The sequence below is a fragment of the Acanthochromis polyacanthus genome, chromosome 20, assembly GCF_021347895.1.
Source record: "Acanthochromis polyacanthus isolate Apoly-LR-REF ecotype Palm Island chromosome 20, KAUST_Apoly_ChrSc, whole genome shotgun sequence".
NCBI lineage: Eukaryota > Metazoa > Chordata > Actinopteri > Pomacentridae > Acanthochromis > Acanthochromis polyacanthus.
Genome location: NC_067132.1, coordinates 26,317,809 through 26,332,822, shown reverse-complemented (window position 1 = coordinate 26,332,822; position 15,014 = coordinate 26,317,809). Strand labels below are relative to the sequence as shown.

The following is a 15,014-nucleotide window of genomic DNA, read 5'->3' as shown; positions in this document are numbered from 1 at the left end:
GTCTCATTTTGTCTTTTCAGGAAAATACTGTTGTCTTTTTTTAAATGTTACGACTCTTAAATCTGCCTTAATTTCTTACATCCCAACTTTCTCACAACAAACCTGATCCCTAATCTTTAATACTGTCTTGACTGAGAAGGATGCTCGAAAAAAAAAATGCTAAAAATGAAAGTAAAGCTTGCAAAGGAAGACAATCCTGCAGTAACCCCATATTGATATTAATTAATACTGGGAAAAGATGGGTTAATAATAAGGAAAATTAGGTAAAAAGTTATTTTCTTCATGCTTTCTTTAATGGATTTCGTGTCATACAGTGAGAGCTTTTAAAAGCTAAAGAGTATTTTTGATTTGAACGCAAATTTTGATTTTGTGCTGATTGTGAGAGTAATACACCAAGAAACACGTACATACTGCCGTTCAAAAGTTTAAGGTCACTTAGAAATGTCCTTATATTTGAAAGAAAAGCATTTTTTTTCGGTGAAGATAACATTAAATTAATCATAAATCCAATCCAGATATTGTTAATGTGGTAAATGACTATTCTAGCTGGAAACGGCTGATTTTTAATGAATATCTCCATGGGGGTACAGAGGAACATTTCCAGCAACCATCACTCCTGTGTTCTAATGCTACATTGTGTTAGCTAATGGTGTTGAAAGGCTCATTGATGATTAGAAAACCCTTGTGCAGTTATGCTAGCACATGGATAAAAGTGTGACTTTTCATGGAAGACATGTAATTGTCTGGATGACCCCAAACTTTTGAACCATAGTGTATATATATCAAGTTTCACTCCCTCAGCTGAATGTGATTTGTTTACACACAATCCTGTGGCCGACAGGAGAGTAAATAAAGGGCTGTGAAAAATCTGCATTAAGTTCCTTCACCCCTGTTCTACCTAAAATCACTGGAAACATGAAATCACATTACAAAGTACCTAATAAATGAGCGTTATTAGTTAAATTGTTATGAAACTTGAATATTTGCATTCTGGCTGAAAAAGCAGATGAGATGGATTATTAACTTGATTTTTCATGTGGACTTTAGCGCCATCTTGTGGCACTAGCTGACATTAAAGCGCAATGCAGCAGCGAAAACAAAAGTTTGTGTTCCATATTTTCTACTTTTGACAAAGAAAAGATAAATTAAAACATCCCACTCAAGTCACAGTCTGTTGTCTGACATATATGTTTGAGTTTTTAACCAGAAATGAACCAAAGACTGAACAATTTGGGTTCTGGATGGTATTATAATTTATATAATATAGGATTTTTTTAAAGTCAAGCATCAGTTCAACATTTACAGTGTAACAGATTTGCTGGATTACATGTGTGTGAAGAATTTATAGTTGTGCTTATTTCCTATTTTAACCTCCTAAGACCTGGAGTCCACATATATGGACATCTTTTCTTTTTCTCAAACAGAGCATATTGTTCATAATAATGACAATTAAAAATAATAATAGTAAGAACAATACAATGCATTTGTTTCATTATGTTTTAAAAACTGACTTTACAAATTTTATCCTGTATTAGTGTTTAGACATGTTTTTGCCTCATAACACAAACATCACTCTGGTTAACTCAGGTTGTTTTAAAATGTGCTACATAAATAAACTTGATTTGATTGGATTTAATCTAAGTGAGTGGTATCAAAGTAACATCACATACAGTATATAGTACATGTAGCTTATTCTGCCTCAAGCACTAGTTTACGGGGATTTTCAAAACTGCTGTACAAATAAAGACGATTATTATTGAATTCTATGTCTGTGTAAATTATCAGTCATCCAGGGTCCTGAATCTGAGGAGCTTCAGTAAAAAGTAAGTTGCTTATGACTGAAACTATTTACAGAACTATCATTATTATTTTTATTTATATAACATTTTAAATTTTTTAATTTATCATGTAAACAATATAATGTCTGAAACTACATTTAAAATGGCAAAAATTCCTTTTCATCGTGGATGCATTTAAGAAACTCTAAATAAGCTCACTTGGCATACATGAGTTAACCTAGCAGTTAGCAAGCAGCTAACTTTAGCTTCTAGCTAACAACTTAGCAGATGTCAGCCGCATTAGCATGCTGCTAACGCTAGCTAACATTTGAACAGTTTGGAGCACGAACATTACTCCCGTTTTGTTTTGTTTTTTTTAACGCAAACCGTTTCAAAGTAACGGAAATCACACATATGTGAATTTTCGGGACATTTTGTGGACATAAATCTTTAACAGACACATTATTTTCTTACCACAATCTTGCACGAAGTTTCCCAATTTTCTGGAGTTTCCACGAGGTCGGAGGCAGAACAAGTTGTCATGAAGGGGTGTAGAAGTCAGCGAGGATGGAGTGACTTTTTACAGCGACTAGAAGGAAGAAATCCATGGAGTCGGCTCCAGAGAAATGAAGAGAGGTCAACTTTTATCAGCCTCCATCCAGATGTTCAACTTGATATCTTTACTTTGAGATTTTTAGTACTACAAACCTTTAGTATCACACTTTATGATGCATTTATTAGGACTTTATTGGAATCAACAGGCAGATTTAGTTTTTGTTGGCAAACTTTATTGTTGTCGTTGTGGGACTGCAGGATTTAAAACTGTTCCTTCTGTTTGACCTCATGTTTATTAGTTTTAGTGGAGAAAGTTATTATATTTGTCTATTAGTCTCTAATAAACCAAATAATAAATTGGATTCGTCAAGAGGTTTAAATTTCTTACTTTGTTATATTTTAAATGACAAAAAATATAAAAATAAAGCATCTTGAGACAATTTGACCTGTAATTGGCGTTATATGATTAAAATTGAATTTAAATTGTATTTATCTTGTAATGTTGGAGGAATTCAGCGATATATGTTGGAAAACACATTTTCTTTGTCCATTAATCTGTTGATTGTTTTCTCCAGTAATTCATTTCTTGTTTAGGTTTATAAAATGTCAAACCCAAATATATTCAGTTTGCTGTCATAAAAACCAAAAACATTTACATTCATGATGCAGGAATCAGGCAGTTTTTCACTTTTTATCTTAGTTTAGTCAGAAAGATAGTTGATAATGTGTGAATTGTTGCAGCTTGTGAGCCGTAGAAGGTTTTAATGTTTAGGGTCAAGTGTCAGAAAACATTTACAATCCAACATCAACTAAACACTCAAAGATCTGAACATCATTAAAGGGAAATCCAATTTTTGCATGACAATGTCTAATTAAAGGACATTTATTTCCAACGTAAATGTGTGATATTCATCCTCTGGAGCTTCTCTTCACATCGTCTTCCACCTGGACTGGTTTGGTTGGGAGCATGTGCAACAAACATGTGAAAAACTGCACTTTAGCATCAATGAATGACACTGAAGTTTAACCTCTACATAAATGAGACTGAGTCTGGATGTGCTGCTCTGTCATTAACTCCTAAGTTTAGGGAAAGTTCAAACAAGAGGACAGTTCAGATAAGACTTGAGAATGAGCTTATTTTGAACAAACATCTCAGACTTTCTGAGCTTCAGCACCTCTAGTGAGATATTTGAACAAGCAACTCAAGAGATCCAGAAGTTGGAGAGAGTTAGCTTTAGCTGAGCCAAAGAACATGTGGGACGCTAACCTAGCAAATATTTCAGACTTTTCTCTGTGAATTCTGAGAAATAATTTCCTATTTAATGACAGAGCCACACATCTGAACTCAGTCTCATTAAGACAGACTCTAATTCAGTGTCATCCATCCATATTAATGTGCAGTTATCCAAAATGTTTGTTGCATGAGCTCCAACAAAACCTGTCCAGGTAGAAGGCCACTTTGAGAAACAGGAAGTGGAAGATTTCAAGCAGATTCAGAGAAGGGGGAACCGGTCTGTACTAAGTGTGGTCCAGTATAGAGGGGTGTTTTGTGGGTTTTTAAGGCTGATAGTCATTATTAGTGAGACATTTGGAGCATATATTCATTTGCAGCACATGAAAGTATTTAAAATCTTGGAGTTCAACTTAGAACCTTAAGCGATGCATAATTTGCTAAGGTCAATCTTATTGACCATAATACTGATATAAATACGGAGAAAACAAGACTTTCTGTCATAAGTATCGATATGTCACACTGTGCTGGATATAAAGCAGCAGTGATGAAGCTCAGCCCGACAAATCCAACCTAAAACCTTCAGTCATTTCATCGTGATGGATAAATTAGTGTGAAATTAAACAATTTTAACAAGGCTGCACGAGAATCGACTTGCCGTTCAATAAGTTTCTCGGGTATCAGGACTGACTTTCTTTTGACGACTGCATATCTCCAATCTGCTGCAACGCCTCAGTCTAAAGCAAACACAACCGCTCCCACAAGAAAAGCAAAGTCACCCAACAATAAAAGTGCTTCACTTTGGGGTTGGTTTGCATCCGTTTACCAGCAGAATCTCTTCCTCACTGACCTCTGGCCTCTGACAGCACAGGTCAGCGTGAACCATCTGACGTGATGTTTTCCTCAGGGCCACATAAACAGGATAAAAGAACACAGAAGCATTTGAAGAGAAATCAGTGACTTCCTGTCTGGTTTCTGATTCATCACAGGAACATAAAATTGATTTAAAATATATCTTAATGAGTACAGCAAATGAAAACTAGCAAAATGAAACTCCAAAATAACCCAGAGACACCAAACAACAGCAGGAACCTTTTGAAAAGTATGAAATATCAGCATTATGCAATGATAAAATGCTATTTTCTTCAACAAATCTTCCAGTGATGTGGACAATTTTAACCACTTTCTTATACAAATCTTTTTTTTTTCCAAACATTTTATAAAATATACATCATTGTTCGTAGTTTAAGGATATGCATTCTAATTGAAATCCTTTGAAAAATTCTTGAATTTGATATATATAAATAATTTAACTTCTCCGCTGGATTTTTTCCTCACTTAAACCAAGAAAACAAAGAATTTTATGGTAATTTTATGGCACTTAATAAAATGCAGTGTCTATGCTGATGTGTATATCCATTTTTTCTGCTATAATTCATGATATTGAATTAATTACTTGTCAGACAGTGTGCCTTTTCTTCCTTGGAGTTCATTATTCCTGATAATTAGACATCAGAGATGACAGCTCTAATGAACAGTACTGGTTATCATTTTAACCCATGCTTGTTGCCATGGTAATCTGCATTTTTTAATACCACTGATATAAGTGAGGTTAATTTGTTGAAGTTAGTTTTCCCCATGTATTTCTATTAAAGACTGAATATCAAAGACTAACCCTTTACAGATGAAGTAAACACACTGGTACCATTTCTGACTGTCACACTCACTTTGCAAATACCAATAAATGAGTCTAGAGCCGACCTTTTATGCAGAAAATCTGCGGAGGAGAGAACGAACATGATTTGGTCTCAATGATAAAAGTTTATATACATCAAACATATGGCTTACAGTTGTGTTTAAAAGGTTACAAATGCTCAGTCAACCCCGAATATGCTCAACGGTGTAAAAAACAAAAGACATAAAATACAAAACAGTCTCTGTACAAGGCAAGTCTGCGTTTTTGGTTGTTTGAAAGTAAAGCAAGTCACTCTGGACAACATTCGTTTTGCAGGAAATGGAATATTACACAGCTGGATATTGTCGGTTTCAATCCCTGCTGATAAAATAAAGACACATTGAATTACATTTAGTCATTTAGTTAAAGACAATAATGCCTCAATATTTGGTCGATTTGTTCCTTTTTTAAATCTTGTTAGAAAAAACACAATGCAAAATGATCATAATAAAACATATTTATGATTCTATGCCCGTCAGAGACACATTTGTTGAACCCTGAATTAAAACATATGAAAAGTACACATTCAAAGGGAAAATTAACTGTCAAAAAAAAATCACTTGTAATCCTCCCACTAGTCTGGTTCCCAGCATGGGTTCACAAAATAAGTTGATTTGAATTGAAAAGCAGAGACATGCATGAAGGTTGGTTGAATTTTTCTTATAATTTTCATGTGTCATGGTCATGTACGTCACGAGCAGGAACTATTGTGAGTCAGGAAGACATCCTGCTACCAACAGTAAAACCTGCACTGATGTTTTTGTGACCTCTTGTTTCTGATTTCACCACAGAGCTCAAACTGAACATCACATTCTACGTCAGTCAGCAGCTGGATGATCCAACCCCAACGTTGGGAATCATCATGATGACTCGAGGTGGGTCTGTGGTTACCATCAAGAGAAGCATGGTGGTGGCATCATCATGCTGCTTTTCAAAAATAGAGAAATTGTGCAGCACCAGGAGCATGCTCGTTGCTTTCTTTAACATTCTTGTGGTTGTGCATGATGAATTCATCCACCGCTGTTGGACGGTTAATGCAGAGTTTTACTGTAATGCGTGTCACAGCATGGTGATTATGTTTTTAGTTTCTGGTCCATGACATAATTGTTGCTTCCAAACCCACCCTGTTCACTAGAATTTGCTCCCTGTAACTTCTTCCTCATCTCAAAAAGGAAATTAATGATGAAAGGTTGCTGTTTTTACTCAAGCGATGCTTAAGATGTTTTAAAAAAAAACAAAAAAAAACAGAATGTCCAAGCAGTCTTTCAAGCATTGCAGGAGCACTGGGAGCTGTGCATCACTGCATAAGAAGACTATAATCAGGTACGTTTTTTTTTTCTCAGAATTTTTTTTTTTTTTTTTTTTTTTTAAATCACACCTCAAGTATATAATTAAAGTCAACTGGAAACTGACTAATCCAACACTCCTGGTCCCAGGTGATAATGCACAGATTTTTTGGAAACAACTTCACTAGAATGGGCTCCCTGCAGTTTCTTCTTAATAAAATTTAAGTTAAAAAAATTCACTATTTTGACATAGTTTACAAGATTTAATACCCATTACAAATGATGCAACACATTTTTACATAATGGGCTGTCCAGAGAGCATGACAAGTGTTGCAGGAGCACTGGGAGCTGTGTGTGGTTGCACAAGGAGATTACTGTGACAGGAATAGTGGCCAAATTTAAATCTGGTAGTTATAGAGGCACGGTCTCAGAGATTTTCATCACACCTCCAGAACTGGGCCGAGTAACTAAAACAGAGTGGAAACTGACTAATCCATTACCCCGGTTACAGTTTGGTCGTTGCCCTCCACCTGTCTTGCTTGCTAGAATTGGCTCTTTGGAACTACTCTCCCTTGAAATTTAGATTGAAAAATCACTGTTTCAACGCCAATTACAAATGGTGCTTGACGTTTTTACATAATGGGAATTCCAGGAAGCATTACATTGCAGGAGCGTTGCAGGAGCACTGAGAGCAGAGCATCGCCGCACAAGGACACTATGTTGATGGGGATGCTTTTTATGATATTTATTGGTGCAGTCTCTGAACTTCTCGATCTCACCTTGTATTTTAAACCAAACAAGTTACAGCAGACAAGCTGCTGCTTCATCGTAACATGTTGGGAACTATTGTAGTTGGTACTGATTTCACCGGTGAAGTTTACCTCTAAAGGTAATCCAAGACAGGCATGCAACACCAGGTTTGCCCAGTACTGCCTTTTTGACCTTATATGATCTTAAACAAATGCTAATATTGATACATATATGATTTATTTTTTGGTTATTTATAAAATTCTAAACACATTTCAGTCACATAAAATCCTATGGCTTGTTTCAGAACATCTGTGGTCAATGTTCTTTGTTTTGAAGACTCTCATTCTAAGTGCAGACGTGTATATAAAAAGTTTAAAGTTGTCTTCAGCGGAACAAAAACAGCTGCACCACAGATTATACATTCAGCTTTTAGAGAGCAATTTCTCCCCGATATGGATGCGGTATGTTGGAACTGAAAGTTTTAATTTGCAGCATTTTGTTAATAAAGTGAACTCATAAGAAACTGTCTGGTGTGGGCACTAAAAGATCTATTTGTTGATGCAGGTTTGTGTCCTGGAAAGGCACATTTTCATCCGTCGTAAAATGTCAACAAGGATGGAAGAAAAGTCCAAAGTGCCGTGAGAAATCTTGCAGCTGCAGGCTGAGGATTAGTTCAGGCGCTGCAGCAGCAAATGATAAGTCTATAAAAGTGTCCTGGAGTAAGATGTCCTGCGTTCTGACTCACTGTGAATATGAGTTTATAAAAGTAGAGGATTCCTGTTTGCGGTCAGAGCGTGGTGGTCTCAGTCTGCAGGATGGACTGGGCTCGGGAGCTCCTGGGAAACTGATTTTCGACACCATTTCGGCTCACGGACGCGGCGTGCAGCCTGTAGTCCCGTCTGACGTACCGCTTCAGAGACAAACCACTCCACGTCCTCCTCAGCTCACTCTGCACCTTTTTATACACAAAACAAAGTAAAGTTACTGCAAGTATTCAGAAGATGTTTCACACTGTGCTCAGAACATAGACTCACCTCACTGTTGAGGAAACAGTAGAGGACGGCAACGATAAAACCCTAAAAAACACAAATGTTGCAGAGTCATCCAAGTATGCTCAACTGATTTTAACTCAGACTGGAAAATCTTGACATATCACAGAACAAATTAATCATCCGTTTGAATATTCTGGTTGCCGATACCTGGAAGGACCCGAGGCCGAGTTCGAAGAAGATCTTGATTTGCTTCAGGTTTTTATGATCTCGCTCCATTAGGTAGAAGAATACTATGTAGTTGACCCCGAACAGAGGGATCAGCAGCAGGGTGGACTTCGCCAGGCGCCTTGTAAACACACAAACACATAGAAGTCAATGAACACAACAAAATATGTCAGCCATGACAAACCAAGAGCTTGTTGTTCTTGTACTGATTCAGTGGAAGAATGGATGTTTCAGTCCTTAGTACAACTAACCGTGGTGGAAATAGACCACTGACATCGGCCAACGATGCAAGAAAAGTCACGTTTCTGTTGTCTTAAACTTCTTATCATCACACCTAAAAGATGTAAACTGCACGCCTCATGACATGTAGGAGGAAAGGATTCCTTTTTAAGAGTTGCCACTGCATGAAAGATTAATGAAGACGTCTATGGCTGGCAGCAAACACAACATTAACGGCAACCACTGGAGTCCAAGGGAAACAACAAATTGTGTAAAGCATTGTGTAGCAGATATGGTGATGTTCACAGTGAGTCTTTAGATCCAGTTTCATTTTAACTACCCATGAATTCACATATGATGACTTAAGATGACTGCAGTGTTACCAGGGGATGTCCCAGCACCTGAAATCCATTTAAACTCCTTTCCTGTCCTTAGAAATAGCGTTGACTCTTATTAAAATTTTGTTAAACCAAACACAATGGACCTTATTCCCATCCACTCTACGTCTTCACATGCAACAGTCTAATCTGGCAGAAAACATGCCGGTTGAGCTGGACTGTGTTGACACTGGGAGGTCCAACCAGCTGATAATGTGATAAGAGTTGCTTAACACGCTGAGGGTGCAAGATACAGTGGACATTACATCATCAGGAACTCAGAGGTCAAATATTTCTCATTTCCTCTTTATACCTGTACTGTGATTGGTCGTTTCCTCCGACATCAGTGCAGCGCAGTTTCTGTACCAGGATACGAATGATGCTGATAAACAGGAGGAAATTCATCTTGTATAGAAAAAACAGAGAGAGTCATATTAGCAAAATGTCTTTGTCTATACCAGAAAGATTACAATCTAAATTCATTAAATTTGTCTTTTTTAGAGACTAAGAATAAGTTAATTACAGTGCTGTAAAAAAGTGGGATGCACAAGGATCTTGAGTGAACATCATGATGCTGCCACCACCGTGCTTCACATCATGATGCCGCCACCACCGTGCTTCACATCGTGATGCCGCCACCACCGTGATTCACATCGTGATGCCTCCACCACCATGCTTCACATTATGATGCTGCCACCACTGTGCTTCCCACATAAAACTTTGACTTGTGAAGAACAGGCAACAGTTTTTCTATGAACAGTTTCTCCCATATCAGCTTCTAACTCCTTCAGAGGAGTCATTGGTGTTGTGGTGACTTCCCTCACCAGTCTCTTTCTTACTCTGTCACTTTGTGAGGACGATCTGCTTTAGACAGATTTATATATAGTCTTTCAAATTTCTTCATGATAGATTTAACTGAACTCCAAGAGATATTCTGGTACTTGGAAGTTGTCTTGTTTCCATCTCCTGACTGATGCTTCTTAATAACCCTTTCACAGAGTTTCTTGTCTTCATAGTAGAGTTACATCCAGGAGTACCGACTCACCAGTGACTGGACCCTCTAGATACAGAAGTCTTTATTCTACATCTACTGAGACACATTTACTCCACTAATATCACCTCCATTTCACTAATTGTGTGATTTCTAGCATCAGTTGGCTGCATTTCTCCATAAACAGTAGAGTGTTTTGGCATCTGAAAAACAAGTGCAGAGTGCTCTGTTTACTGTTAGAAAAAGTAGAACCTTGCAGGTCCAAACTGGCTCAGGTGATTCAGGTATGTGTCACTGAATAAATAATCCCTCCCTGTTTGTTAAAGGGATCATTCTGCAGTCTTGAATTGCACACAAACACGCGTTAAAGTGCATTTAAATGGAACAGAATGCAGCCTCAGCCAAATCCAGCACACCAGCATGAATATAGGCATTAAATATGTCATCCGCAATCAATCAAGCTGAGCTGCACAAGGGAAAAAATACATTCATCAAGACAGAAAAGTAAAGTTCACGATGACAAGTCGTTCTGATGGATCAGCTGCTGGCCAACATGTTTTGAAATAAGCTGCTGAGAGACTGAACCTTATCGGAGACTTATCTGTGTTTTTACTGTAGATGTCTTCTCGCTGACTTAACTGCATTAAGACTGTTTATGAATGTTCATATCACATGGTGAGAGTACAAGAATACACAGTGTAAAGAAGCACTGAGACATTTCACTTAAAGAGTAGCAATACATCAACGCAAGTATCCAAATTAAATGTACTTATGATGCAAAATGATCCTGAAAGACGATTATTTGTCATCATGCTTTATGTAAAATTTTGTATGTAAAATCAAAGTTACAATAAATGTACAGAGTATAATAACTACCTTTCAGTAGCATAAAAAGAGAAAAGTCAAGTAAAGTACCTCAAAATTTTACCTAAGTAAAAGAATACTAGTGACTGAGCAGATAAAAATGACACTGGATGTCATTTTTCATTGAGATAAAACAAAAACACTGTAAAAATAACTTTTAAAAACAGTTATTAATTGTGATAAAGTAGTACAAAACATTTATATTTAAACCCTAACAATTTTACACTATGTTTCACTTCATAAATTTAGCAATAATTAACATTATTTTACAAATATTTGCCAGTAGTTGTATGTTAAGTTTGAAAAATTGTTAGACACAACCGTCACATAATTCCGCCGTGTTTCTTGGTTGAGTAAAAATGTACTTAAATCGGCATTTCTGAGCAGCTACAGATACTTGAAACAAAATTTTTGTGATCAATTAAAGTCAATACTTTAAAAAGATGTGCTTTAGTTTATAGTAAAAGATGGACATTTTAAAATGACTACAGTAACAGCAAACGTTAGAAAAGGAAACCATTTCTCATCGCTCAGACTGGGATTCTGGTCAAAAAATATTTTTGTCTGAAATGAGCCAGAAGTACTGAAATTGCAGCCATGGTAAGAGCCCTTTAAAAACTAAGGAAAGGTCTTAAATGCTTCTTTCTAGTCTCTCATTGTGTATTATACGTTGGTCCATCCTTTATGAAAGGGAAGCAGGTAATGAAGTCCTAAAACTCCCTGCAGCAGCAGCAGCATTTAAAGTGATGCACAGCAGACACACATCAAAAACATCCAGTGCTGAATTATTGTAAAAGCATTGAGATCCTCAGAGCGCCACAGTGGATGGAAAATGTCACGAGGTCAAAGACAGAAGTGAAGGAGAATTTCAAAAGTGTTTAGGAAAAGACGTTTGTTTTGACTAACTGACAGCAGCTTGAAACAAAACTCACAATGATGGACGCCATGATGGGCCAGTTGATGAGTCTGTCAGGGACGGGGTTATCATTCACCTCCCAACACCTGCAAGACAGAAAACAAGCAAGAGGTTTTTACTGTTTCATAAACCAGAGATAGATGATGACTTAAAAGCAAACTAAACAGCTTGTAGATGGAATAATAAAAATCAGTCAGCGTCATACTGTAGTCATGACAAAAGACTCAGAGTGGGTCAGTCCCAAGTTTGTCTTCATAAAGAAGTCTTTAAATGGTGAAGATCATGTAAACAACAAAATAAGAAAACTGCAAGTTCTACTGAATCAGGTTCCCCTTTTATTGCTTTTCAACACTGAATCACAGTCGATTTAATTTGGATTTTCTAACAATAATTTACGAAGAAGACTCTTTCATGTCAAACTGAAAACTAATTTCTACAAAGTAATGTTAATTGATTGAAAATATCGAACATAAAGTTAGGGATTGCATCAGTATTCAGCCCCTTCAAGACATCATTGAGCATTTGTGGACAGGTCCTCATCTGGATGCTGTCCACACCATCATGACGCTACCACCACTGTGCTTCACAACATGATGCTGCCACTACCGTGCTTCACAACACGATGCTGCCGCCACCGTGCTTCACAACACGATGCTGCCGCCACCGTGCTTCACAACACGATGCTGCCGCCACCGTGCTTCACAACACGATGCTGCCGCCACCGTGCTTCACAACACGATGCTGCCGCCACCGTGCTTCACAACACGATGCTGCCACCACCATGCTTCACATCATGATGCTGCCGCCACCATGCTTCACATCATGATGCTGCCGCCACCATGCTTCACATCATGATGCTGCCGCCACCATGCTTCTGCCACCACCATGCTTCACAGTGGGGATGGTACATTCATGATGGTGTGCAGTATATATCATCTGACAAAGACAGTGTCTCGTCTGATGGTCAAAAAGGAAAACTTTGGTCTCGTCAAACCGAAGAATCTTCTTCCACTGAACTCAAGTCGCCCAGTTGTAAAAATTCTTGTCAAAAAGCCAAATTGAATTGAGCATGACTCAATGTTGAAAATAAATAAAAGGAAAAAAATTAAACAGACACCATAACATGCCCTTATGAATTCAGTCATTTTGACCTATTTAGACTCCTCTAACTGACAATCCATTTTAAATCCTGTACATGCAGCCAGCAGACTCACCTCGTGTCCTCCATTTTCACCCTACATATGATCCATGCCACCATGAAAACAAAAGGGATTCCTGAAAGTCAGAAGGAGAGATTGTGTTTAGATTCTCCGTGCACCAGACCCAGAACATGTCCAAAGAGTGCCACACAGGAAACATGGCGTCTACACACACATGTACATTAAACAGCTGCCGATGCACGATGGAGGAAGTGTTGGTAAAGTGTTGATGGATAGTGGAAGGAGGCGTCACATGGCAGCGGCCGAGACAGAACGGAACAGAGGCCAGCAGACTGTTTACTGGCCGACCATAAATACAGCCGTCCACTTCAGCTGCATGACGCACCGTCTGTGTGTTGCCGTTGTGTTCTGTGCAGAAACTCAGTCTGAGGTGACAAAGACATAAATCTTATCTGTCACCAACCATCTCTGCCTGATCGAAGGAAAGTCATTTTAACTTGCTCATGTGGGGATAAATGTTTGGCGGCATCTGGTTTTGCAGCTGGAGAAAATTTGTTAAGACAGAACAAAAAGTTCAAGATTTGTAAAGACTGCAAGTATCACAAGCAGTCAGACTACAGTAACTTAAATATTATCTTTTTATATTGGTTTTTGCTGTTTTGCTTTATCCTTTCTGATTGTTATGCAAATTTATGCAAGCATGCAAATTTGGAAAAAGGTTGATAAAATTGTCAAAAGAAATTAAGTTTTGTGCAGGAATGATGCAGAGAGTCTCACGTTTGAATACATACACACTACTGATCAAAAGTTTTCGAACACCCCCAATTTTTTTTTTTTTTTTTTTTTTTTTTTAATCGGAAATGATGCATGTTAATTTTGATATTTTCATGACATACCACAGCTTCCCATCTAAAGCACATTCCATTGCATGCAGTACGTATTCAAATAACACAGACCTTTAACTTTGACCCTCCTGCTCATGCTGCTTATCTGTTGTGTGCAATTTAAAAAAAAAGAAAAAACCTGCGCTGTCATCTGTCAACGGAGATGTCTCTGCGGGGAACATACAGACGTAAAACAAAGCATTGGAAAAGTGGTGGTGCAGCGTACCCCAGCCGATGAGCATGTAGCTGTGGAGGCGGGTGGAGTAGCGGTGGTTGACCAGCAGCAGCGTTTGCAGGTAGAGACCTTCGACCAGCAGCCAGAAGAAGTTGGCCATGATGAAGTAGTTGAAGAACACCAGACTGGCCTTACAGCCCACCTACAACGACAACAGCATTTATTACACACATGTAGCAGTTTGTACAATAAAACTAAATATAACAACATTAAAGTATAAAACCATGAATTAAGTAATTACAAAAACATCCAAATTTACCCATTTAGGAGATTATTTTGTAGATAATTGTTGCAGAAGACGATTAATCTAGAAGTTAACATGCTTACACATTGATTCTGCACCATCCACTGTTTATAGCTTCAGATTTTTATGCATTTCTTCCTCTCGCTGCTAAACATTTACTCCCAGTGACACCTTAGAGAATTATAGCTCAGTTTTAAGGTATTACACTACAGTAATCTTGTTAATCTGACTTTTAACCTGGCTGGACGTGATGATTATGGGGCTTGAATTGATGAATCACAACCTCGCCATCGTTTCCCCGCCTCTAGCTACACTGCAGCTTTCAAATAAGACAAAAAACTCCAGCATTGACTAACTTTCATACAGTTCTTTCCAGATAGTATGAGTCCAAATGAGCAGCTTGGCTGCGTCTCTGCAAAAGTCACAACAGCAGTCAGACTTAGCAGCAGATTCACACCACTTAACATGGCACAAGTCTGAACTACATGCAGTCGAATTAACGAATGCTCAAGCACACAGCACATAGTTTGAGTTATAGGAAGACTTTTTCCTCATTTCACCACCAATATTGG

General features: G+C 37.8%; 1 protein-coding gene across 1 annotated transcript in view; it reads right to left on the bottom strand.

The window, feature by feature from the left end:
- Positions 1 to 5,365: 5,365 nt before the first annotated feature.
- The window catches only part of LOC110967596 (vasoactive intestinal polypeptide receptor 2-like), a 38,456-nt gene continuing 28,807 nt past the window's right edge, over positions 5,366 to 15,014 (bottom strand). The window contains exons 7-13 of the mRNA XM_022217257.2: positions 14,190 to 14,340; positions 13,134 to 13,194; positions 11,936 to 12,005; positions 9,462 to 9,553; positions 8,535 to 8,673; positions 8,370 to 8,411; positions 5,366 to 8,290 (exon numbers count right to left, since the gene is read on the bottom strand). Of these exons, the coding sequence (XP_022072949.1) occupies positions 8,123 to 8,290; positions 8,370 to 8,411; positions 8,535 to 8,673; positions 9,462 to 9,553; positions 11,936 to 12,005; positions 13,134 to 13,194; positions 14,190 to 14,340 (723 nt within the window). The 3' untranslated portion in view covers positions 5,366 to 8,122. The remainder of the gene's footprint in view (positions 8,291 to 8,369; positions 8,412 to 8,534; positions 8,674 to 9,461; positions 9,554 to 11,935; positions 12,006 to 13,133; positions 13,195 to 14,189; positions 14,341 to 15,014) is intronic.